Source organism: Tursiops truncatus, chromosome 8, assembly GCF_011762595.2.
Source record: "Tursiops truncatus isolate mTurTru1 chromosome 8, mTurTru1.mat.Y, whole genome shotgun sequence".
Lineage (NCBI taxonomy): Eukaryota > Metazoa > Chordata > Mammalia > Artiodactyla > Delphinidae > Tursiops > Tursiops truncatus.
In genome coordinates this window covers 80865860-80892103 of record NC_047041.1, presented here as the reverse complement: position 1 = coordinate 80892103, position 26244 = coordinate 80865860, and the positions used below count along the sequence as shown (strand labels likewise).

General features: G+C 40.2%; 1 protein-coding gene across 2 annotated transcripts in view; it reads left to right on the top strand.

The window, feature by feature from the left end:
• The window catches only part of MPPED2 (metallophosphoesterase domain containing 2), a 175791-nt gene that overhangs the window by 63141 nt on the left and 86406 nt on the right, over nt 1–26244 (top strand). For both annotated transcript variants that reach the window (XM_033862658.2, XM_073808730.1), the window contains exon 4: nt 25598–25823. In XM_033862658.2, coding sequence (XP_033718549.1) covers nt 25598–25823 — 226 coding nt within the window. The remainder of the gene's footprint in view (nt 1–25597; nt 25824–26244) is intronic.

Below are 26244 nucleotides of genomic sequence, written 5' to 3'. Positions count from 1 at the left end.
TTCTCACTTTCTTACCCTTAAAGAGTGAGGAGGTTATAAAGGAAACTTATAAAACCTTATAAAATTAGCCTATTTATACCTACATTTCTAAGTAATATTATAAGAAGAGTTGTATATTAACTGACAAGATGCCATGCTATGTGGGTGTTTTGTAAACACGTTTGTTATCTCATTCAGTCCTCCGAGCAAACATACAAAGAAGTTATTCTTGATCTGAAGCTACAGATGCTGCATCTACCATAACATAGATCCCCAAATTCTAAAAGGCAGCGTCTGTGTTGATTCCTGCCTTCTTCCACGCATTCGGGGAGGGTGGGCCTCCAGGATCCTAGAGATTCACGGCAGTGGGGACTCGAGTGATGTTATCTTTCTTTCATTTCTAGTTTTTACACTATACTGTCAAAGACCAGAAAATATGTTTACCGTAGAGAGTTATCTAACATGTTTTTTTTGCTCCGAGAGGTACTGCCTGGTATCTTCATGAATTTTAAAAATTGGTGAAATTATGAATGAATGTCAAATAAATTAGGTTTGTTTGACGGAAGGCTCTTAGACTGCTGGCCAGAATGTGCCAGAGTGAGATCATAAGAGCTTGGGTAGCCTGGCTGATGGTACTGGAAACTTGCACACTCAGATTTTCTGTGTGTTTCTGGCGTGACTAAGTTAGTCCTGATGGAAACTTGAAGGCACAGTCCAGAGCTATCGATGGAAGCGTTCCTACAAAGACAGCTTGGTTAGCAGCATTCATAATTTAGCCTAAAAGGGGGGGAATTCATTTTGAAACTCAGATCCTTACTCTTGGTTATGTTTTTGTTTATTCTTGTTGTTTTTCTATTTTATTACTTGGGGAAGGAAATGGGAGTAGTTTTGCATTTTCACTTAAATTTTTTTCCAGTCTTTCCAATATGTTGTTCCTGATCAGGACTGCTGCTTGTCCATAAAGTGCTTTTGTACAAAGTGTGAAGAGGTATCTTCTGAACCTGGTGGGTATGTGCTTGTTGAAAAGCACACAGCTCCCACTCACCCCCTTGGCTTTGCTCTTTTGCAGTCAACAGCCTTTGCAACCATATACAGCCACCTTCAATTAGTCTTCTATTTTGATTTGCCCCCCCCAAGTGAACGTTCTCTTTGTTTGCTTTTTTTCACGTTTTATTACCTATCTTTGGATAATGTTTTTAGACTCAAATTTACTTGTTTGTCACCTTGTAACCTTTTGATAATGTAATATATGCCATTTTTATGTACTGTATTTTGAAATGGGGGATTTAAGGCATTTGTTTTTAGCATTTGTAATAGTCCATAAAACATACATAATTGTAAACAATATATATAAGTTCTTAATTAAAATATCTCTTTCTAATTTTGAAAACTAGAGGAGACTTTTATAATCTTCCAGATAAGAATTACATTGGGGAAAAACTTTTCTTTTTGATTACACTACCTGTACTTCCTAGTTCTTTTCACATTTGGAGTTTGTTTTAAAACCTATTTTGTTACATCTAAAATGAATAATTAAGCAGCTAACTATAACATGCATTATTGATCTATCAGATTTAGATGTTATCACAGAAGGTTTTGTGTGCACTATGAAACTGAAATAAACTTTTTTCCTGGTATTTCTTAAATTCTTCTGGTTCTTCCTGAAACTTCAGGAGCAGGAAAGAGAGAGCACATTTTTTTTCTTCTAATTTCAGGGTAAAGTTGTACATTAAACTGTGTTGTCTCCCTTCGTTCTGCCATTGATATGAATCTCTACTTTGTATTTTTCTACTCATAAAAAAAATTATTTTGTATTTTTCTCCTTTGTTTGAAAATAAGGTTGGGAGATAAACTTTCCTATTTTGAGGAGACTAAACATGCCTGTGAGGACAGACATCTGATATAAAACATACAACTTCCAAAGCTTTGATTTCTCTGTAAAATACTGAGAATGAGATTGTTAATTCTTTACCTATAGACTCTGAATTATTTCACAGTCTTTTGTGATTCAGTGCCTGCCGTATATCAAAGACCTATGCATTTATTTCCCTTTATCATCTGCATTTGGAATTGATAGTCAAACAAAAGCCTGTAGTAGTAGTCTTAGTGGTGGTGACAGTGGTGGTAGTCCTAGTGATTGGACTAGTGTTACTAGTAGGAACGGTGGATGGGTTAGCTGTACTTTGTGAGGTCCTTGGGGGTTTAAGAAACAAAACTGATAGTTGCATAGTTTCATATTCTTCATTTTATGAATCCTTCCTTCACAGAAAGCCTGGATTTAGAAAGCAATGTAACACAAAGCCTAAAAATGACTTATATTGAGTTGACAGATGAATCTCTAAACTTGAATATGTAGCATTGTGAAAGTGAGGAATCTTACCATTCTTCTATAAAAATAGGCAGAAACCAAAAATACATGTATGTCTTTTGTGGTGCAGATATAGGTTTTGAGTCTGAATGTTTTGTTCTTTTTTTTTTTTTTTTTCTTGCGATACGCGGGCCTCTCACTGTTGTGGCCTCTCCCGTGGCGGAGCACAGGCTCCAGATGCGCAGGCTCAGCGGCCATGGCTCACGGGCCCAGCCGCTCCGCGGCATGTGGGATCTTCCCGGACCGGGGCACAAACCCGTGTCCCCTGCATCGGCAGGCGGACTCTCAACCACTGCGCCACCAGGGAAGCCCAGGATGTTTTGTTCTTTGGAAAGGCCGCGTGAGGGTTAGGGGTGAGGAAGGGTGTGATTTCCACCTTCACAGCTGTTTGCATGTGCAATTCCTACTCCAGCTAAAGTCCTCTTGTCCAGTGTGACGGGGACTGGAAAGTGTGCAATTAATCAAAAAGTCAGCTAAAGCGGGAAACTATAACTGTGATAAGCATGTAGCTAAATATTTTTATTTTAACTTGAAACATACAGATGTTCACGTTTTGGCCAGTCTTCTGATCTATAGCTGCCGTGTCTGAAGGCTTTTCTTTGAATATAGACATTGTGATTCGGAAACTGCACTATCATTCTTAGGTAAATCACACATATAGTTTATCACCTTTATCTAAAATGTATCATATTTATCACATTTCCACTGTATTTATCGGCGAGTAAGAACGAAAACTTACTTGCAAAACAATCTGAGTGCAGAATAGTTCTAGATTATGATGATTCTTTTCCCCTCACTTTTTAAAGTGTTGTCATATACCCTCATGCAACAGTGAATTTATACAGTCTTTTAATGTTCATATCTAGTCATTTTAAGTCTCCTGGAAGTATTTTATACATGATTTTAATAAGGTCAGTTTGGAAACTCGTTTCTCATGACAAGAAGAAGAAGGATCATGGAACTTGTTAAGGTGGTTCCTGCTATCCTCTTTGATTAGATGATTGTGGTAAAAAGTACAGCCAGCACAAACTAGTTTGGGGATAAAGGCATGTAACTCTGGGATGCCTTATGTTGGAGCAGAAGTGCACAGGGGTCGCCAGGGATAATTGTGACTGTTATTAGTCAGTGCACTGTGGGCAGCAGCCAGTGTGTGTCTCGGAGGGACTAGAGAGTGTCAGTTAAAAGAGTCTAGGATTTCTGGAAATATCTAAAACAGAAACTATGTGCAGTTTCTGTTAGTTGTTTTGTAGCTCATGACTTGCCATATGCTCTTTCAGTAGTCCTCAGACGTAAGTTTTTATTCTTATGGATGGTCTCTTTGCCTGCCTTGCAAATGTTAAAAAAAAAAAAAAAAGGTCATTGGGAATTCCCTGGCTGTCCAGTGGTTAGGACTCTGTGCTCTCACTGCCGAGGGCTTGGGTTCAATCCCTGGTCGGGGAACTAAGATCCCGCAAGGCACGCGGCACGGCCAAACAAAAAAGGTCATAGATACAGCTTAGGGATACGGAGCATGCATGTGTTCACAAGTCAGTGTATCTGGGTGTGTCTTTCATTTTTATTATACATAAGCCAAAATGCATTACAGAGTAAGATTCCATAGTCTGAGGGGTCTGGAAAGAACTCGAGTTTTAAGAAGGGTCCAGTCTCCTGGAAGTATTTTATACATGGTTTTAATAAGGTCAGTTTGGAAACTCATCTCTCATGACAGGACGAAGAAAGATCAAGAAACTTGTTAAAGTGATTCCTGCCATCCTCTCTTAGTTTTCTTTGTCGGTATTAGAGCAGGTGAGGTCTGAAGTTGTCCATGCTTATAGAACACGCTTTTCCCCTTGCATTGGCACCCTGCTCCGTCACCTAAAGAGTAAGAGGAACACACCAAATGATCAAGAACTCAGCCCACACAGGCAGGCTCATCCTTCAGAAAGGTTTGTACTACTTCTAGACTTGGTTAGTTCAGAGTTTCTGAAGTGTGCTTGGTTCATCAAATATGCAGTATGCAGGATTCTGCACATCCTTTTTAAAAATTTAACAAAGTTCCTCGGTAGTGTTGGTTTTAAAAATCTCTTCTACCATATGTGTATGTTTGAATCCATCCTTTTTTAAAATGTGTGCTTGTGGTATTAAGAAAATAGGCCAGGTGTTCATGCTACTGTTTGTGTATATTCTGGTGTCAAATATAGATGCACACCAACTAACAATAGCTGTAAAGATGAAATCTTGCACAAGCTGTGCCCTGTCTTCACAGTCAGCAGGAACAATGCTTTTGGAGTCGAAGAGAGGCTTTATCACCGAGGAGGTGTGTGTAGGAGTCTGTTAGCTCAAGAAGTGGGGAGGGGGAGGTGCTACAAATTTTAGTATAATGCATAATGTAGAAAGAAATTTTATCCCATCATAAAGATTAGCGGGCTGTGTAATTCAATTTAAAATTGGTCGGTGTGTCCTGACCATTATAATAGCCTTTCTTTTTTTTTGTTTTATCGCCATTCCATTATTCTAGGTCGTACGCCAATGTAGAATGGAGCATACAGCTGAACCATAGTAAGTCTCTTTCTGTGGTTCCACCCATTGGAGAAATTGTTGGTGAATGCAAGAGATTATCTTAAAATGAGTTAAGAAAATGCTTGCTCAATTGAATGCCTCCTTGTTTTCTTTCTTACTTTTTTTTTTTTTAACATAAAATGAATTTCTTCTGGGCAAGCAACCACTGAGAGTGAAATTCTTTTAAAAGCATTTGCTGGACACAGGGCTTGGTTCTCAAAACTCCAGCGTTAGCACTTATCTGCAGTATCATAGGCATTACTGTGCCATTGAAAACCAAGATTCAGTAGCTTATGTTAATGCAAGACTGACAGACCTACATCTGATGGCAATTACCCATACTGGGGGGTTAATAAATGTTCTTATAATTACTATCTTTATTTTCTTTATTACAAGAAAAATGGGCAGCTTCCTAAGCCGTACCTCCTGCTTCTTGCTCCAGTCTTGGTGACTTGCTAATTAACTGTTTTGGTTCCAGTGCTTCATGGGCTCTGCTGAGTTTAATATTCATGTTAGGGAAATGCTAAATTCTTTGGCCAAAGTAGTAGGAGAAAACTAAATTGCATTCAGCAAACATTTATCCAAGTGCTCGTTATGAACAAGAAACGAGGAGCTATAATAATAATGAGACTTGTATGCACCCGAAGAGTGTATGGGAGATGAATGCATAATATTTTCACATCTTTTTTTTCTTCTAGTTGTAAAAGATCTTAATTTTTATCCATGTTCTTAGGGGATTTCAGCCCTGAAGCACTTTGTTAAGAAGGATCTTCATGCCACATCCAGACTCAATGGGAAAGACATCGTGATCAGTTAGCAATGTTTGCCATGTTGTAGGATGGGGAGATGGTTACACACATACCATGTGTTTACAGGTCCTGGTTTAGTGTCATTCATCTTTTGTCAAACTCATGTTCTCTGACCGTGATAGACAGAAAATGGATGCCTGCTTTATTTTAACTCTCTGGCCAATCCAGACTTTCAAGTATCTCTACTAGAAAGTTCCTGAAATGACTGTGGCCTTGGCTTGGTGGGATGTTTAACTGTCTTCCACGTTGTAGGCAGTTTCATGTCTGTTGCTAGAGGTTCTTGGTGTATCATGGGGCAAGTTGGGGCCATTGTGTGAATCAGGAAGTCAAGAAGACAAGGAAACACAAAACTGTGTTCTGTGGGATTTAGGAAGCAGATTAATTTTGATTTATGATCCTAATCTATAAAGAATCAAGGTTATCTAATCACTCTGATAGGAGTTAACTTTTGAGCTTTTTGCATACTTACTTAAAAAGGCATTAATAGACCAACTCAGTTTATCCTATTATGTCCCCCAAATCTTGGGCAGCTCACTTTTCCCCCGTTCCCTATCTCCTAAAACTGACTGCTTATCCCAGGTAGGTGGTTAAAAATTCAGATTCCTGGAATCTAGCTCAGACATATTGAATCAGATTCTCTACTGGTGAGTCTGAATAATTGGAGTTTTAATGAACTCCTCTGTGGCTTTCCTGCCAGTCCAGTGCCACCATTCTCACTTATGACAGTGTCCCATGGTCAAGTTCAGGGATACGTTCTGCAAACTCTCATCACCCTTAACAATAGGCCATTCTTTTCCATTGTGATCTCTGTTTAATTCAGTTACCTCATCTGTAAAAGGGGATAATAGTTCTCACTCCATAAGGTTGTTCTAAGGATTAAGTAGGTTAATGTATAAAGTTTTTTAAGGCAGAGCCCAACAGAGGGTAATGTTTTGTGTGTCAGTTCTAAACCTCATAATGGTCATCATCATTTGATTTTGTTTACAGTTATCAGGATCTCTTACTAGGCTGTTGTAAGGAGGAATAGAAGGTATACAAACAGTATTATTTGGGAGAATGATTATTAATTAAACATGTGGACATATAAACATAGTGAGTTGCATCGGTTAGGAGGCTTTTGGCTGCAAGAAACAAAATAGCTTAAACAACAAGAGGCTTGTTATACAGCAAGAAGTTTGGGAGAAAAGCGTTTTTCGGGATCTGGTAGTTCAGGAATTCTTTCAGTCTTCCTTTCTCAGCTTCTCCTGTGCTGTTAGTCTTGCTACTAAGGTTGGAGAATAACTGTTGAAGTACCAGGCATAGAATGAAGGCCATTTCCTCCTTGTATTGTCTCTTTGTACAGGTGGTGACCCTTTCTCAGAAGCCCATCAGCAGATTGGCCCTCATGTCTCATTGGCTAGGACTGGGTGACATGCACCTTTTTAAACCAATCACTGGCAAGGGAAATAGAATTGCTGATTAATCAAGATCCACTTGCCTGGGTCTTCTAAGAATAGGCCCTTCTTTCTTGAGCACATGGCTTTGGGGGGTGGGGGGGGAGGCAAGAGGGGTGAATATATGAACAAAATTGGAGGCTCTGCTATCTTGGAAAGCTGGGGTGAGGATTTGAATAGACCGTCAACAGTGTCTGCTTCATGAGTCAAATAATGAAGGATCTTCGGATGGCACCTTGGAGAGAGTCACCTACTATTTTCCTAGAATAGAGTTCATTTAGTATGACTTACTGTAATTCAGGAGACAGCTGTTGTGGCATGGCAAGCTGGTGACTGAGACGCCTTGTGTAACACTTAAAATGTCATGCTTATCACCTGTTTCCTATTTTCATCTTGAAACTTTTTACTTTTCTCTTTTCCTTTGATTCTTTTTCTCTTTTCTTTCTTCTGTTTCATCTCTTGCCCTTCGCATGGAACAACTACCAGGCCCCATATATTAAACAGGATGATTGGCTTCTAGTCACCTATGTCTCTTTCCAGTAGAAATGATGTCCAGAGAGAAGATTCCTGTTATGCAGTCAGATTCCAAAACTTTGAGAGGCTCAACCCATAATCGTGTATTACGTTTGATGGCTGGCTGTTCAGAGTAGCTTAATTTTCTTTCTCTCTTACCCATCTAAACTTGACCTGTCAAGATTCTTTTGTTTTGTTTTGTTTTGTTTTGCCGTATGCGGGCCTCTCACTGTTGTGGCCTCTCCCACTGCGGAGCACAGGCTCCGGACGCGCAGGCTCAGCGGCCATGGCTCACGGGCTCAGCTGCTCCGCGGCACATGGGATCTTCCTCAACCGGGACACGAACCCGTGTCCCCTGCATCGGCAGGCAGACTCTCAACCACTGTGCCACCAGGGAAGCCCCTCAAGATTCTTAACGATAGCACAGGGAGTATCCTTTTAATAATCCAGATGAATTAGTTGTCACCATCAGTTGGTCACCAAGAGATGGAAAGACCCTTTGGAATCTGAACCCACTGATATAGGGTAGCAAGGATGCCTGTTAAACCCTCAGTAAAAGAGACATGCACAGCAGTCAAACCCTGGCAAAAGCAAAAATAAAAGCAAGAACAAACGGAAATGAATGATATCATTGTTCAATTCTAGTGGTTTTGAGCTCAGTTTCCTTTATAGGTGAATTAGCCTGAACTAATTCAGGCTAGTAGCCTGGTAGACTGAGGACTCCCTCTGCCTCTGGACAAGAACGAAAGTAGGACAAGAGGCCTCCAATACCCCTCTTGCTAGGGTCATGTTGGCCACTGAGATCTTACCTAGTTGCTAGAAGATGCAAAGAAAAAGTGGAAGTGAGAAAAGAGAATATTTTTCCTTAAGATCATGGCCCGCTCAGACCTAGAGAATCAGAGTCTCCCAGGAGGGAGCCTGGAATCTGATTTTTTTTTTTAACTCCCTTCCTAATTCAGGACATCAGACAGGTTTGGAAGCCACTGGCCTAGAGTAACTATCTCAGACCTTCTAATGATTAAAGTGTTTGCACGATCTGACTTCTAGGGCAGTGATTTTTCAGCTGTGTTACAAGGGGCTAGCAATGGGGCCCGAGGGGGCAGAACTCTACCTCTCGCCCCCCACCTTCAGGCTCTCTTCAACTACAGCAGACGCATTTTGACTCTTGTTCTTTAGTTCAAGCTTCTTTATAAACTTTTCTTTGAACAAAGTTTTCCCTTCGCTCCACTTGTTCCACCACACAACAAACAAAAATGATCTGCTTCCGGACCAAGACACAGGCTGATACGACTTCCTGTAAAGCCTTGTCCACGGCACCTTTGGAGAGCTGAGAGAAATCCTATTAAGGCCTTTAAGGCCTGAGGTTGCATGAATAGAACATGGAAAGTCAGTGGTGGCCAAGTAGAATGACCGTGGCGGGGGGGAGCAGAGCCCCTGTCAGGAGTCAGCCCTAGTCCTCCCCTCCCCCAGCTCAGCGCCAGTCAGCACAGTCTTCGCGGGACAGTCTGTTACCTCCTGTTTGGCATCCCTTCAGTTAAACCATCATGCTATATAGTAAACCTCAACTACCCAGAGCCCAGTTCCCTCTAATAGGATTTTTAAGATGACCAAGGTAAAGCCTAAGAAAATAAGCAAATACATCAGCTTTGTTGAACTGCTCCCAACCACCCCCAAACAGCAGCAATAACTCACTTGCAGGGTAATGTGCACATCTAGCCCCATCTTGTACCTTTTTACCTCCTGCATGGCTACTTCACCATCAGGCCCTTAGTATGCTTGTCTTCCCAGGGCAGGAAGTTGAATAATCACGTTTTAGAAATATTTTAGCTCACAAGAGTAGGTTTAAAAAAATATTCTCTAGTTAATTTTCCACTAATTGACAATAGAAGATGGGTGTTCTCATGAAAATTGAGATCTTAAAGGAACCACGTGGTTGATATACTCTTCTAAACATAGCGCGCACCCGCGCGCGCATGCGTGGGTAAGCATGCATGAATGTGCTTCCTGCTTCCTTACATTATGTTACACATGATCAGGGAAGTCTATTTCTTTTGTATCTTATTATTGAAAAAGGGCTGGGCAGACTGAAAATGTCCAGTGATCTCCCTCAAAGACACCATCCTTGATTGCCATATCTCAGTAGATTTTCTCTGTTATTCTCTGTCATAGCACCTGCTAATACCCTTCCTAGGACTTACCATAATCTGAGTTACATTAGTGGGTATTTACTGCTTTATTGTCTCTTACTCCCAGCTGAGTTTAAGCTCCATAACAGCGGAGACCTTTTCTGTTTTGTGCATCATTACGTCAAGCACACTGCCTGTCATACACTAGGACCCCAGGGAATAGCTGTTGAATGTCATAGGGAGACTGACCATTCCATGGGCATTCGGGACCCTATTTCATCATCAGATCTCATTCTAACTTTGAGAGGGTCAGGGATCTAATGAGATTTAATGGGATCTAATAGGATTTCTTTCCCCCAGGGCTGCTGGATTAGGAAATCAGGTTGCGACCCGACTTTGCAAGAGCTTTGAAATGAGCCCAAAGGGAAAGGAAGCCACAAAGTGGGTGAATCTAAGAGTGTGGCGTTTAAAGTGAAATGCCACACTACAGAGTTAAAAAGTGAGAAGAGATGAACCCGAAGAATTGAAATCTGGCCAGACCTTCCTAGTAAGGAATCAACTTTACAGTCTTTGGATGGGTTTGAATAGCAATAGTTGTAGTTCTCTGTTGTGAGGGATTGTTAGACCCTGCAAAAATATCTTCTTTTCCTGCTAGTGTATCTAATCTCTAGTTTCTGGCTAAAACACTCCAAAAGAATTCATCTTAAGAAAGTAGTCTTTTTCAAAAAATTTTGACTGCCATTTTCAGCATTTAAGAATCAATGATACTGCTTTTACCTCCCACTCTGAAGAGGATAATCCTAGTGAAAAATGCTAGTATTTCAGAGATGGGCAGACATGAAATACCATGGTTGAGATGAGCCTATGTGTTATAAAAATATCAATCTAGAAAATCTTTTGCTCAGAGCCTTGAGAAATCATCTTGGTATTTTATGTGAAAAAGGGGTGCTGCATTGGCTGAGAGTCAACAAATGTAGCTCCTTAGCTACTGAAGGAAAAAAATAAGTAAAAGTGTCGATGTTGCTCTCATGGAAGATCTTTACTGTTGGGTTTCATTAAAGACGCTTCAGCAATAGTGTCAGAGACAGAAGAAAAGTTTGGAAGGATAGTGGTTGGATTCAGAGCAGTCATTTCTTTTCTATTTCTTTCTTTTTTTTTTTTGTTTAAGATTTTTTGATGTGGACCATTTTTAAAGTCTTTATTGAATTTGTTACAATGTTGCTTCTGTTTTATGTTTTGGTTTTTTGACCCTGAAGCATGTAGGATCTTAGCTCCCCAACCAGGGATCGAACCCACACCCCCTGCATCGGAAGGCGAAGTCTTAACCACTGGACCACCAGGGAAGTCCCAGAGCAGTCATTTCTATTAAGTTACTCTCTGATTTAAGCTCACAGTTAAGGTGGCTAAACAGATGCCCTTATGGATCAAATGAAAGAAAATAATCTTAAACTGTAAGAGTAGAAGTTTAAAAAACAACAGGAAAGAGTATCCCAACAATAAACTCTGAGCAGTCCTGAGTGTCCATGAGATACGAAGAAATTAGTGGCCATATGCCCGGGGGTTATTGGTTGGTCCTTGCAGGTAGTGGCAGATCGACTTTAGTCAGGATTCATGATTGTAGGCACCGTCTTCAGAAAAGCCTCTCAGTTTTTCAGAACCTGAATTCCCTGATCTTTAAAGCAGATCATTTAAATGATCTCCAACTCAAAAACTCTGACCCTGCCATTGTATGATGTGGTAGAGAAGGAGAGGATTGGTCTGCAAAATAAGGAGTTTCACCTTGCACAAACTCACTGGGTGACCTGAGTCGTTTAAACTTGCTGGGTCTTAGTTTCTTGTTCCATGGAAGGAATGATTCTGATCTCAGATGACTCGCCTAGGTTGGAATCTCAGCGAGCCTGGAATTAGAGGATAAGAGGTCAGGAGCACCCTGCTGCCTCTTGATTTTCTGTTGGAAGCAAAAGGAAAAAGCTGGCCCTACAAGTATGTTAGCCAGGATTCTTTCATCTGACCCAGTGACTTGGGGGCCTGAGAAGATGCACACACATGTCCTGTTTGGCTTGGTCAGTAGACTCATTCGTGAAGAGTGGCCTCTGCAAAGCCAGCTGTCAAAACATCAGTGATTTGCCTGAGGGGCCTAGGAGGGAAAACGTTCAGATGAAGGGATACAATGAAGAAGAAATATAGGAACCTTCCTCAAATAATGAATGGCTGTTGCATTAACTCCACTATTGATTATCTCCTCTGAGCTCCCTAATCCTGGGAACAAAGGCTGGAAAAATCTTTAAACGAATAGTGTTAATCATGCAACAATAATAATTCCCTTCTCTTTTGAAATTGAAGCATTATTTGCGTGATGTGTATAGCTTATTCATTCATTTATTTGTCCATTTATTTGTTTACCCATTCAACAAATTTGAATCCTTACTACGTGCAGACCAGTCTCTTTGCTTCCATCTGCCTTCCCCAACAAAAAGTCCCCTTATAACTGATTTTTAAAATCTGATTTGGTTTCTCAATGACAAATGAATAGAATATCTTGTGATGGATATATCTGGTGCCATCTTAGGATAAAATAAAAATAGGATTTGTAACACTTTAAGGCCATCTGGAGTCCAAAACTGAGATACTAGCTACTCATATTCACATTATCCTTAACCAGGATAAAATTATTTCTTCATTCATTCATTTGATAAATAATTATTGAAGCCTGCTGGGAATGCAAAGAGGAATGGAATAGAGTCTGACCCTCCTGAAGTCCGTAGTCAAGTGGGAAAGAGAGCCCTGTAGACAGATCCTTCGTTCTATGAACTGCAAGCACTCGGCAAGCTCAGAGCCCAGAATACGAGTGGAGGGGTGACTAATGGGGGCCAGGTCACGAAGAGTTGTACACATCACACAAGTGACGTGTTTGGAGTTTGGCTTTTTGTCTATAGGCAATAACAGGGAGTCTAGGAGGATTTTAACGTGCGTGACTGTGTAAGTGAACAGAGGAATATATGTGAATAGTTTTCTATTCTGATAAGATCACCTTAGCATTAGTGTGTAGGATGGATTAAGCCTTATAAGAGGGTATATTAGTTTGCTAGGGCTGTCAACAAGATACCACCGACTGGGTGGCTTAAACAACAGAAATTTATTTTCTCGCAGTCTGGAGGTTAGAAGTTTGAGATCAAGGTGTCTGTAGGTTTACATTCCCCTGAAACCTCTCTCCTTGGCTTTCAGATGGCTGCCTTCTTGCTGTGTCCTGACATGGTTCTCCTCTGTGCATACACATTCCTGGTGTCTCTCTGTGTGCCCTTATTTTTTTTTTTTTTCTTATAAGGACGTCAGTCAGATTGGATTAGGGCCCATCCTATGGCCTCGTTTTAACTTAATTACCTCTTTAAAGACCCTATCTTCAAATACAGTCACATACTTGAAGTACTGGGGGAGAGGGCTTCAACATAAGAATTTTAGGGGGACTCAATTCAGCCCATAAAAGAAGCAAACCGAAAGGTAGGGAAATCCACACCTTGTCAGAAGGCATGGATGTGTGCGATAAGGGACAGTAATGGACATGTATTTTAATGAACAATTTAAGGCTAAAGCAGTATGTATTCATTTGACTTCAAATGTTCAGGAATAGGGACCCTCATAGAACAAGACCACCTGTGCTTTTTTTTTTTTTTTTTAATTTTACTGTCTTGTTGCGAACAGTGTTCCACAGACAGTATGTTCTCCAACTGTGGCCTGATTATCTGGATTCCTTAAAATATTTAATTGAATCATTTAAATGAGAGCTTTAAAAAACACCTTATGCTTTAAGCATACTACTTATGAGAAAACAGATTTAAGAAGACACGATGCAAATTTGTCTCTTGAACTGTAGCTTTAAAATGCTGGGGGCTAGATCTCAAGAAACTAGTAAACTATAATGTCTCAGTCCATTCAGGCTGCTATAACAAAATACCACACACTGGGTGACTTATACGCAACAGAAATTTATTTCTCACAGTTCAGGAGGCTGGAAACTCCAGAATCAAACATGGTTGAGTTCTGGTGAAGGCCCTCTTTGTGGTTCATATATGGTGTCCTCTTTCTGTCTCTTCACATGGTGGAAGGAGCAAGGGAGTTCTGTGGCTTCTCTTTTATGAGGGCACTAATCCCATTCATGGGGTGTCCACCCCCACCCACATGACCTAATCACTTCCCAAAGGTGGCACCTCCAAATACCATCACATTGGGAATTTCAATATATGAATTTTGGGGGGGACACAAATCTTCAGACCATAACATATGAGTAAAGAAGAAAAATACAGAAAGTGAAATAGACCTCCAACTCTACTTCCTGGAACCTTGGGCCCCAAGGACCATGATGGACTTTCCAGAAATCCTTTCTTCCTGAGAAATTATACTACATATTTTGTACTGCTTCATCCCAAAGGGGAGGCTTGGGGCATTAGGCCACAAAGCTCTTCCCAAGAGAAGAGGTCAGAGACTGTTGGAACTAGTATTTCAATGAAACCGAAACCTTATCAGCAGGAGGCTTCATGATGTCGTACTACCCAGCAAGTCTTCTTTGTAGCTTCCGATTATCTGGAGTTTTTAGTAGAAAATTTTGCCAGCTGAGGGGTGGGGGAGAAGCAAAAATGGAAGAGGAATGCGATCTTCGTTCTCTCCATCTCATCACTGTCACTATTGATCAAAATAACCTTCCCTGAGAGATGTCTCTTAAGTTTTACCCTTGGAAGGCTTCATTAAAATTTTGAAATATAAAATGGGAAAAGTCGATTTTATTGGATCCTAAATTTTGCTCTATGTGGCTTCCTGTCCAGAGTGCAAATTATTAAAATTGACATAGAATGTGTGTGCAAGGTAATATCATTTTTTGTAGACTCTTTTCTAAATTTCAAGATATCCGTAGAGTGGATTAGATTATATAGCAAGTGGGCACTCTGAAAAGAAAATAGAATTGTGTATTGATGCTTTCAGAAATATTATTTGATGGCAATGAAATATTCTCTGAGATTCCCTTCAGAGGGGAGAAAATGGAGTTTGTTTGCAGTAATTGCATTTTCTAGCATTTGCTCTCACACTTTCCAATATAAGCCGATTGAAACCTGTGATCTGGTTTTGCTTATTGGCAAAAGTACCAGGTAAATTCATCTGTGATGCATTTAAAGAAGATGCTTTTGAAAGTTTGGAAATTGAGATGGCTTTTTCTTACTAGATTTCAAGAGTATTAGGGTTCATTTCTATATTTTAGTCTAATGTAATATTAGCCAAATATGTTCTTTTTCAATTTAGTTTTAATCAAGTTCTAGAAGACCATTTTCATCTAGCCCCAGTGGCGCTGTTAAGGCAGAGATTTTATTTCCACTGTCAACCCTCTGTTCTGGCTTCTGTGGACCAGCCCCTTGGAATCACTGCACACTGAAATCCTGCATTCATCTGCCCAAACATTGTTTCAGCATGCAAAAATCATAGTAGCTATTACAAAAAGATTTTTTTTATTATTACTTGTGGGGTTAAAGTGGGGAGGGAATCTAAAAAGCCTCTAAAATTGTTATTATTTTTTAAAGATGACCTTTATGCCAGCATTATTTTTATTTGATCTTTTACTATACTTAATGGTTTAAAAGGCACACACATAGGATTTGTATTTGTTCCTCTGATTATTCAGTAGAGTAATTGCCACTTGGTTTGTAATTATTGCTGGAAGGAACACCTTTTTCTTAGTTGCTTTTTTAAAGGCTTTGTGGGGAAAAAAATCCCAACATATTGTTTTTCAGCTCACCATAGACTTTGTCAGTCAACACTACTAGTTTGTTAAAGATACTCATTGAATACTCTTTTAAGATGGTAAGAAGTAGGAGATGAACCCCTTATCTCGAATGAAGTTACAATGCAGAACAAAGACAGGATAAAAATAATGATAATAATAATAATCGTCCTTTATGTGTCAGTTTTATATTAAGTTCTTTATCAATCTCACTCAGTCTGCATGTCCACTCTGTAATATAGGTTGTGCAATTATACTTATTTTTTCTGATGAGTAATATGAAGGTTAAATAGCATGTTTTGAGTTTCAGTTTCTCAGGTAGTAAGTGACAGAATCAGAAACTTGGTCCTGAATCTGTCTGACTCCAAAGCCCATGATCTCTCCATCATGCCATTATTTCTACATTCTATTATGCTCCAGTGATATAAACATGTACACGGCTGGTTGAGATGAGACTTGACAATGTTGTTACCAATTCTTCCTGTGACTATCCAGTGAAATCCTGATTTGGATCCAGTTTTCTGAAACTTGAGGAAGTCAACTGAAGGGTCTTGAGGAGATAGTCTGATTGTTTCAGATCAGATTTGTTGTATTTGTTGTATCAGTCTTTTTCAACAAGCCAAGGCTCTCATTTGTGAGGAAGAGTTTGGACAAAATAAACAATGAAGAGACTACCCATGGTTCATAGTAATAGTCAGATGGTACTACTCAAGTATAATTGGAGCCATGCTTCCTTGGACAGTTACCATCACAGCTTTACATATAGAACATGCCATGTTGGTCTGGGAAGCAACTTAGAGGTACTCAGTTGGGAAACAAGGAGGAGATTGTCATTCATTTTTAATACCTTGTGGTAGTAAAGTGTATGAATATGTGTGTGTGTTTGTGTGTGTTGTGTGTGTTAAGTCGCAGAAAGCTGTGTTGGAATAAGGTTATGGTTGAGACGAGAATGCATGCAAACAAGCTGCTGCTGAGTGGCACTCAAATCTCTGAGATGTTTCCAGGTCCATAATAATTATGGGTACTAATGGCCTTGTGGTTTACACTTCTTAGTCACGTTACCTGTCATCAGTGCCGTATACTGGTGACTACTCGAGTCCAGAGGGGGGTCTGCTTTCCCCGGTGAGGGATGGACTTTGTGGATTTAGGCTTATAACATCTCCTGATGCCTTGTGATTCTTTTTATGGAGGAGGCTGAAGAGGAGGAGGGAGCATTTCAGCTGTGGCTTCTTAACACTAGCCCTAATTCCTGCAGCAGACCACTGGGCGTTCACTCAGCATTCCTTACTTTCTCCTGGGTTTCCGGCTCAGCCTTGACATTATTGTAATATAGTTTTCTGTGTTTAATATTTCTTAGACTTGGTTTCCCATTGCAAGCATGGAAGAAACCCTAATGCATGAGTTTCAGAGGAGAAGGTAGCAGTCTGAACCTGCTGTGTGGCTCCATCAGCAAGTGTGAGTATTAACGTTAGAGCTGTCAGGACTTGTGAAAATTAATGGAGCCTGACGGGGGACAGACTGAGGTCAGAGACGGAGCTTGCCCTGATTGAATGTTTCTGGTGGCTTTGCAGCTGAGGCAAGTGAGTGCAAAACCGTGGAGCCGAGAGGGAGTGCTGGAGGTCCATTCATTCATTTAACATGTAGGCAGTGGGCACCAAATATGTGTCAAGCACTTTTCTAGGTGCTGGGAGCAAAGCAGGAAAAGGTGGGCTGTACCTGCTTCTAGCTTCAGAGCCCTCTCCCTACCTCCAGGCTGGACTCAGCCTTTCTCTGCTGTTGGCCCCCAGCAGTCATCAAGGAAGGAATTTATTAATTTATTTTAATTTTTATTGAAGTATAGTTGATTTTCAGTGTTGTGTGAATTTCTGCTGTACAGCAAAGTGATTCAGTTATACATATATATATTCCTTTTCATATTCTTTTCCATTATGGTTTATCACAGGATATTGAATGTAATTCCCTGTGCTATAGAGTAGGACGACCTTATTGTTTTATCCATCCTATATATAATAGTTTGTATCTGCTAATCCCAAATCCCAATCCAGGAAGGAATTTAACTGACACATCTCCTTAGTCCATCCCAGAGCCTCATAATTCTTCCATCCTCATAGCCATTGGTATTATTTTTTTTCCTTCCATCCTCCTGCAAAATTTTCTGCTTGGCCAATTTTCAAGCCCAAGTTATTCTTATTTAGTCCTGAGTGGAATAGAGAACCTTTAAGAGTTTAAACATTTCCCTCTCTGTTGGAGTCATGATATTAAAATACAATAATAATCTTAAACAGAAAAAAATGCCTTCTATTATCCACCTTGGGGCTATAACAAGGTCCCTTTATAACATTGGCATTAGGGAACATCTACAGTGCCCCACACAGACCAAAGGTTTCAGAAATGTGATTGAATTGCAATATATCTCTTGTGTATAACAGTCCCATGATAATAGGTCTGAGTATATATCTGTTTTATTCTTTTGAATCTCAGAAAGTTCATTTTTTCTAGCACATTGTCAAGGGAAGGGGAGCCTGAAGCTTGTGCCCTGTGAGTTGTATTTTCCTGGGCATCTGGGAGCCATTGCAGGTTCTTCTGACTTGTTATCTCTGTGTTGTTTTCTTCTTGCTACACAGTGAGCTTTATTTTATGTGAGTGATATGCTAGAAATATTTTTGGTTTCCTCATATATTTTCAAAGTCTGGAATTTACGAGTATGGAGGGGAGTGTGCATAGAGATTGGAGATATTTAAATTAATTTGTCACCTTCGTATAAGTAGGTTTTCCTTTACCCAGGAAACCCAGCAAGCCATGTTTGCTTTGGGATGATCTCCTTCACAAAGAACTACTATTGTACTCTGGGGTTTTTCCCCCTGGGTTTTTAGCAGAAATAAATAGGAGATAGCAGTCAGTTAACCTTGCCTGTCAGATCCCTGATAAAAATTGGGCATGGTGAAGGTGGTATTTGTCGTAAGTCACAACCTGATGGCCATTTTGGTTGCCCCTATTTCCCATACTCCCCATTCATGACGAATGAAGAGTGTGGGGCAGGAGCCAACTCCTAGTAGGTGGCAGGCAGATTCCCAGGAAAAGAAAGTATTCTGGAATGACCTTGGATTCTGATCTGACATGAACTTGAGTTTTCGAGAGGAATACATTCTATAATGATTTTTAAAAATAGGTTGCAGTTGTGTGATAATTTTGGTGAACATTACTTTTATTGGTGGGTGCGGGGCAAGGTAGCAAGGAATCGTGTTTGGCCAGAGGAGCGCTTCTATATGTTTATTGTAAAATGCTGATGCACACATGCCCTGGTCCTCACCACTCTCTCTTACTTCTACCTAGTTCAGTTCACATTTTTGTCTTATTTCTCTGGTCCCTGTAGACATTTTAGTTTATTACCTTGGACTTCTATTCTACTGTCAAAGCCTCATCTTATTTCTCATAATACAGTCAACAGGTTTTTAAATTCTGGGACTCTGCGTGACAATGGACAAAGGAGCTTTTTTTCCTTCTTCTCAAGTCTGTGACCTTCCCTTCCTTGGGTAGGCTCCCAGATTTTTCTGGGAGCTATAGTGCTGCTTCTGCACCCACAGCTGCAGTAACATTTGGGGAATGCCTAACTTGAGCCAGCATCTGTGGTATGAGGAGGACTCATGTAAGAGATAGGTCTTAAGCCAAAGTCCATGAGGCTGTTAAAAATTTGGGCTCACCTCCACTTAGAGGGGTGGGATAGGGAGGGTGGGAGGGAGACGTAAGAGGGAGGAGATATGGGGATATATGTATATGTATAGCTGATTCACTTTGTTATACAGCAGAAATTAACACGCCATTGTAAAGCAGTTATACTCCAATACTGATGTTAAAAATAAATAAATAAATAAATCATGTGTCCAAAAAAAAAAAAAAAGATTTGGGCTCACCTGACAGAATACTAGCAGGGGAGGCAAAGAGCTTTTCTTGTCCCACTTTTGCCACCAGCTTGACTTGTGACTTTTCTTAGCAAGTGACAGCACCTCTCTGGCACTCACTCTCTTCATTAGTAAAATTGAATTGGATACATCAGTGATTTTTCTTTTTAATATTTTTAAGCCAGGGCTAACTTTCTTCTAATCAAATCTTTCCCCAAATCGTAAAATAAAGGAGAGCAGTGCTGCTATGGTGAACATGGGAGCAGGCCCCTCCCCTCCCCCCTGTCTCTTTCCTCACATCGCCCTGCTCCAGCCCCGGGGAGGGTTACAGAGCACAGCTTTCAAATCACTCAGGGTGTGAAACATGGGAGCCGCTTTAAGTGACACATTAAATGTCCAGAGTTTGGGAAGGAAGGGAGGCTGACCTTGACACAATCCGCTGTGTGTCTGCTTTAAAGTTGTCACAGCTTTATCAGACATGTGCATAGCCAAAGATCTTAGTTTTTCTTTTTCTGTTCCTCTCTATATACTCATCGAAGAGTACCTTCATCTGATTCTATGAAGATATTAGGGATATTCCAAATGAGTAGTCACTCTTGAGAGAAATAGAATCTGGGCGTTACTTACCACAGGTTACACTATTCATTTGTGAATGAAGGGCCGATCCTGGCCCATTTTTTGGCAATCAGTAAATGTTAGAAGAGATGGGTAACTGGATGTTAGAAGGAGGAAAGCAGTGATGTGTTGAGGGCACACATTTTCAAGGTTAGAAGCATCTCGACAGAGGCAGCTAGGTTTGCATTGTGTATAGGTTGAAGGCCTCGTAGGTCCACCCACCATCACCTCAGATCCAGATATCTTAATGACCCTGGTAATGTTTTTGTTAATTTGAAGGATACATTGGACCATGCCAGTTTCTGCCTTTGGAAAATCAAAGTTTTCTTTTTCATCCCCACATGTTTTTCTTTGAAGGCAATGACATTGTGCAATGTGACCAGGGTGTGATCCAATTTGTGGATAAACTAATATTTTCTTGGTTGGCAACTGGGAAGGGCAATCATTATAATAATTATTATAACACAGCTAATATCTATTGAATGATGATAAAGTGTGAGAAACTGTGCAAACCTTTACATGCAGTATATTGTTTAATGTGCATCAAACCCTAGGGGTAGTATTTTTATTTTCGCCCCATTTGTATTTGAAGAAACTGCAGTTTAAAAACAGTGTATTGGAGAGGATTTGGCTAGACTGGATTGGAGATGCTTCCTCATATCACTGCTAAAGTTCTGGAAAGAGAATTCCAGAAGCTTGCAGCTGGTAGGCCAAATTAGATGTATTAGAATTGGCCCCCAACTGTGTTTGTTTGTTTTTAATTGAACTAGCGATTCAGGAGGGCTTAAACTTGGAGGACAACCCAGTACTGGTTTAAGCCTTGTCATATAGCTCAAGATGACAAGCCCATTCCTGGAATTCTTTTTAGGAAGTTCCTGGTAAGTCTTGCAGAGGTTCATTCATTCCTTCAACAGATACTTATTGTGTGCCTGCCATATGGGAAGGTATTGAACTGGGAACTTTGGGCCAAACAAGGAACCACAAGCCACAATCCATGCCTACAAGGACCTTACAGTCTAGGAGGAGACAAGTCACATGCAAAGGGTAAAACTAAAAAAATGGAGTAAAATAATAAAGTGCGCTGATTATTTACTCCATACCACACATGTGCTTTGGAAGCTTTATGTCATTTTATCTTGAACACAACCTATGAGGTGGATGCAGTTATTATCCCCGTGTTGCTAACGCACCATAGAGAACATAAGGGCTCTGTCCAAGGTCATACAGCTAACATGTCATGAAGCCTGCAGAGGCCGCACTCTTACCCTCTTGCTGCCTCCACAGTTTAAGTTGTAATAAAATTTAAAAATTTGAAAATTAAATTGCAGAGAATAGAAGTGTGACACATGCAGTAAGAAAATATTAAATAATATTCATAGAATTAAAGATGAAGAGGGAAAGTGTAATGGGTCAGCTGAGAATGAGGTGGGACGCAAAGGGAGTTGAGGAAGAAGAGAGGAAAGGAAATACCGGAGAGGGAGGGGGAGAAGGCAGAGTCCAGCATCACTAATCCAGGAAGAGATGCTTTGTCAGACAGGGATGTCACTGCGGAGACATCCATGGAGATGAGGATGGAGAAAAAGGCTTGGCTTTGGTTTTTAGGAGGTTTTTATTGACATTCAGGGAAGCTTTTGGAAGAGTACAGAAACAAAGGCAGATTGCATTGGGTACATTCTGAGTAGCCATTTATGTCTAAGTTGCCGATTCTAATAGTAGGGTAGCCCATCAGGCAACACAGTCGTGATCAGTGGGCCAAGGTGTGAGAAGTAACAGGGAATGAGGAGGTCTGCAGCAGACTGAGGTCAGTATCGCCTGATTTTTTTATCTTCCAAAAGAAGCCAGAAACCCTGAATTTTTGGTGTGATATTTCCTGATTTCTAAATGTTAGTTCAACTAAGAAAATAAAATAAAACACAGTTGAGGGCCCACTATAATACATCTGTGGGCTGAATTTGGCATACCAGCTGCAAGCTTCTAGAATCCTCCTTCCAGAAGTTTAGAAATAAAATGAGGAAACATCTCAAAGAAGAAGTAAGGTTAGGGATGGTTTAGGATTGCATTTGAGGTGTGTGTGTGTGTGTGTGTGTGTGTGTGTGTGTGTGTGTGAGTGAAGAGCTGCTTGTTTTTATTTTCTTGGGGTGGGTAAACATAAACTCACTAAGGAGGAGAAATAAAGACACCCAAAATATCGTAGAGAGTTGTCTGAAAAATTAAAGTGCCAGTGGCAGGAAATGGATTAAGAGGCCAATTATTAGAAAGATGAGAAGATGTAAACAGTGATCGGAAAGTGAAGAGAAGGAAATGAAGAGAGTCTCTCTTGAGGTGAGGACGTATTGTATGCTAAGTGCAGAGTCAAAAGGAGCCTGGAACCTAGAGAGGAACCTGGAAAAGTTTTGTGATAGCGGCTTAGGGAATAGGCAGTGGCAAGAGAATAGGGTGATTAGAATTGTAGAATAGCAGGGAGGACCCAGCTGACTTCCATTATCCATTAGTTTTAAGTGAGCATCTATTTATGTGATATAGATATAGTAGGAGATACAGATTTGAATAAGACTTAATTGATGCCTCCAAGAGCTTATCGTCTTACTTATGATCAGTAGCTCTAAACTGAACTGATTGATGGGCTAGTTTCCCAAATTACATTCATTCACTTGCTAGTCATCACTTTGCCATATCTGTGAATTATCTGTGTTATTATTTGCTCAATAGTTTTCTTTGAATCATCTCTTAATTTATATACGAAAATAGAAAAATGAAAATAGAAGTGAAAAATGAAGCCATATATCATTACTTGCATTGTTGTATTTTTCCAAATATGCATTTTTAGAACATACAAAACTACTTGACATTTTGTCAGAAGTTCATCTCTATTCCACCTAAAATAATCTTGTATCTTACCAATAGAACATATACTGTGTCTTAGGAAAGATAGAACTGGTTAGTTGGTAGAATTCTTTAGGTCATTCAAAGCAAGAATTTTTCCACATTAGAATAACTGCACTACGGCCTTGGTTTTTTATTCAGGCAGGTCAGCTTCGATGGCCTGATCTGAATAAAATGGATAAAGGCAGGCACCTCTTTGTCTGACAATTTTAAAATAATGCTATTTGAATAACGAGAAGTTAGAGAGCCTTCCAAATTAATCTAGTCTGGAAAAAACCAAAAATGCCATCAAGTAACAGGACAGTTTGCATATAAAACACAAAGGTTGGCAGATTAGATGAAAGGTCAGTTCAGCAAAAAAAATATGTCAGACAATCTCATAACATAGGTAACAGAGGACGGAACTTGGAAACTACTATTGGATTCTCAGAAAGAGATGAGTTTGTTGGCCATGCGTAAATATCATCACGATTTTCTGTGGCTGTTCATTTTGGTGGCTACTTCTTTATGCTGAGTCTCCAAAATTTGATTTAAAAGACACTGAAGAGGCTGCCTTCCTGAGAAAGATTTACTTTGCAGCAGTTTTACTTTTTTTTTTTTTCTTCTTAACTGATCTGAAGGGGAGAAATGTACTTCCTTCACCTTGTTTCCCCATCTCACCCATTCCATCCCTGAACCAAATCTCTGAAATGGAAAAAAACAAGAAGCCAAGGCCTCTTGCAAGAGCAGTGGTACATAAAGACAGGGTTTACAGCGAGTCCATCATCATGAATGATTAGAGGAGGACCAGCAGCTAAAGCATGACTTGTACAAATAGAGTTGCTCAAAGGTTCACGCAGGTAGGACCTGCCTTGGAGCAGATTACTGTCCAGGAAAACATTTCAGCCCGTTCCGGCCTTGGGAGCACAGGTGAGTCTGGGGATGCAGTATCAGGCCAGTGTGTTCACAGAGCCATGATGTTGAAACTGTGGGGCATCTCAAAAACTTCCAGCATGTGCAGTACTGGGAATTTGCAGCCTTCTTAATACATCTTTCATCTGTATTTTAAGTGCAGGGAGTTGTGCAAAATATCATTCTATCCAAGTAGCTTGCAACATACATCACAGTCTTATTGCCTTATGCTAGTGCAGATTATAAACTCTGCATGCATTTAAGAGAGGCTTCCTATTTTCTATGAGCTCTTCACTGTAGCCTTGCAAATAACTGAGGCCAAAGGCATTTCACAGAGCATTGTGGGCTAATAATCAAGGATATCTATTGATGCTTGGCCACAATGTTTTCGGTTTCGTCTTTCTGCAGTGTTGTTTTCTGACTGCTTTCACCTCTCTCCTAAGTCTCCCCCTTAACCCACATGCTATATATACAATTTTAATACTTTTATTAAATTTTAAAAATTTAATAATTTTTATACAATTTTTCAGCAATTTGCATTGCTGAAATCCAAGTGGGCCTATGACAAAACTTGCCTTCCCTTCCAAACAGTATAATTCTCTCCCCCACTATAAGCTCCATTAATTGAATCATTGATTCTGGCTTGCTGGTAAGGACCAATTCTTACAACAAATGTATCCCATTTCCTGCTAGTGGTAACTTTCATTCTTCCTGGAATAGCAGGCAACATTAATTTTGCATCGGACCTAGGAGTCTCAGGAAGCTGGAATTATAGGCACCATCGTCCCGCCCTTTTCCTCGTCCAAATAAAATGAAATAAAATAAAACGAGCCCCTGCCCAGTGGCGAGGCTTGAGGGATGGATAATGACAAAGAAGAGAAAAAGGCATTAATTTCAGGATGGGGGCAGCTGCCCGGCACTATCTCCCTTTGGATTTTGGTTCTTATAGCATCACGGTGAGTTATTAATATGTATGGTCCGTACTTTATTCAAACATTATAAATCTATGCAGAAGTCTGGTGTTTGGGTTTTCCTTTATAGCTTTCATTCTTCTTCCCAGAATTATCTCATTTTGATCGGGAAACTTCTGCATAAAAAACACACATGGAGAACTCACATTTCCATACCATAAATATTAAAAGGGGGTTAAGCTTTACAGTTTCTTCTCCCACCCCAACGGGAGGAAATTTAGCCTTCTAATCAGGGGGCCATTCTTAATGTTCTTTTTATTCGCAAGCCAAAAGGTAAACTTTAACTTGCCGTATGCAATTGTACCGTGTAGTTCCTTTCATTTATGTAAATTGTGAAGTGCTTGGCTATGCCATGTCTTTTGTATGAAGCTTACACTAAAAAATCTTAGCAGTTATCTGAGTTGTTAAGAATAGTTGGTCGGCTTATTTTTTAAGGGTCAAAACCAAGTCCAGACCTTTTTAAGGCTCGTGATTAAAGTACTTTTTGCTGGATAATTATAAAGTATGGATTCGTCACAGTGTGGATTCATCACAGTGACTCTGTAGCAGCCAGAAAAGGGAAATGAAACTAGCAAACTTAATGTCTCCTCAGTAGCTTTTTAGCTTCTGAGCAGCTTCCTATCTCCCGTTTATTGTCATTTTTGTTAGCATAAAAAAGTCGTCATAAATTTCGGTTCCCATGGAAATAGAAAGGAATGCGTGAGCTATTTCATTTGGGGATACTGTCTGCTAACCACGCAGTCTCTGCAGTTGTACTTCGTGATGGGAAATGTACATGCTAATTGGTGCTTTTTTTTTCTTATTTCAGGAAACCTGCCCTATGAATATAAAATAGTGATTGCTGGGAATCATGAACTGACATTTGATAAGGAATTCATGGCAGACCTTGTTAAACAGGACTACTACCGTTTCCCCTCTGTGTCCAAATTGAAACCAGAGGACTTTGACAACGTTCAGTCCCTCCTGACAAACAGTATTTACTTACAAGACTCGGAGGTAACAGTGAAGGGATTCAGGATATACGGTGCACCTTGGTAAGTGTTCATTCCAACAGTCTTCCCCTCTGTTTTTTTTAGCTCAGCACTCAGAAAGCATGGTTCTGGCTTAGGTGCCTTAAACCAAAAGGATAAAGATGAAGAGAAACCTTTTGGCTGTATTTAGAACATAACACATATTTCGGCACTGCTGCAAAACACGATGCTTGTTGTTTTCATTGTGATGCAGATTTCTTTAGGCAAGGTCAACGGGAGCATGGCTTTGGTAGATACGTGTCTGTTTGTGCGACCGGGGCTGCATGTGTGTCTGTGGGACACAGAAGGATTTGGTGGAAGCTCACTGTGTTACCCTTCATGCAGATTCAGCCACTCTGAACATTCCATCAGCCTACGTGACTCGTTCCCTTCTCGTTTTACATTGGAAGCACTCATAAAATATCTTGCTTACATTAGAGTTTCT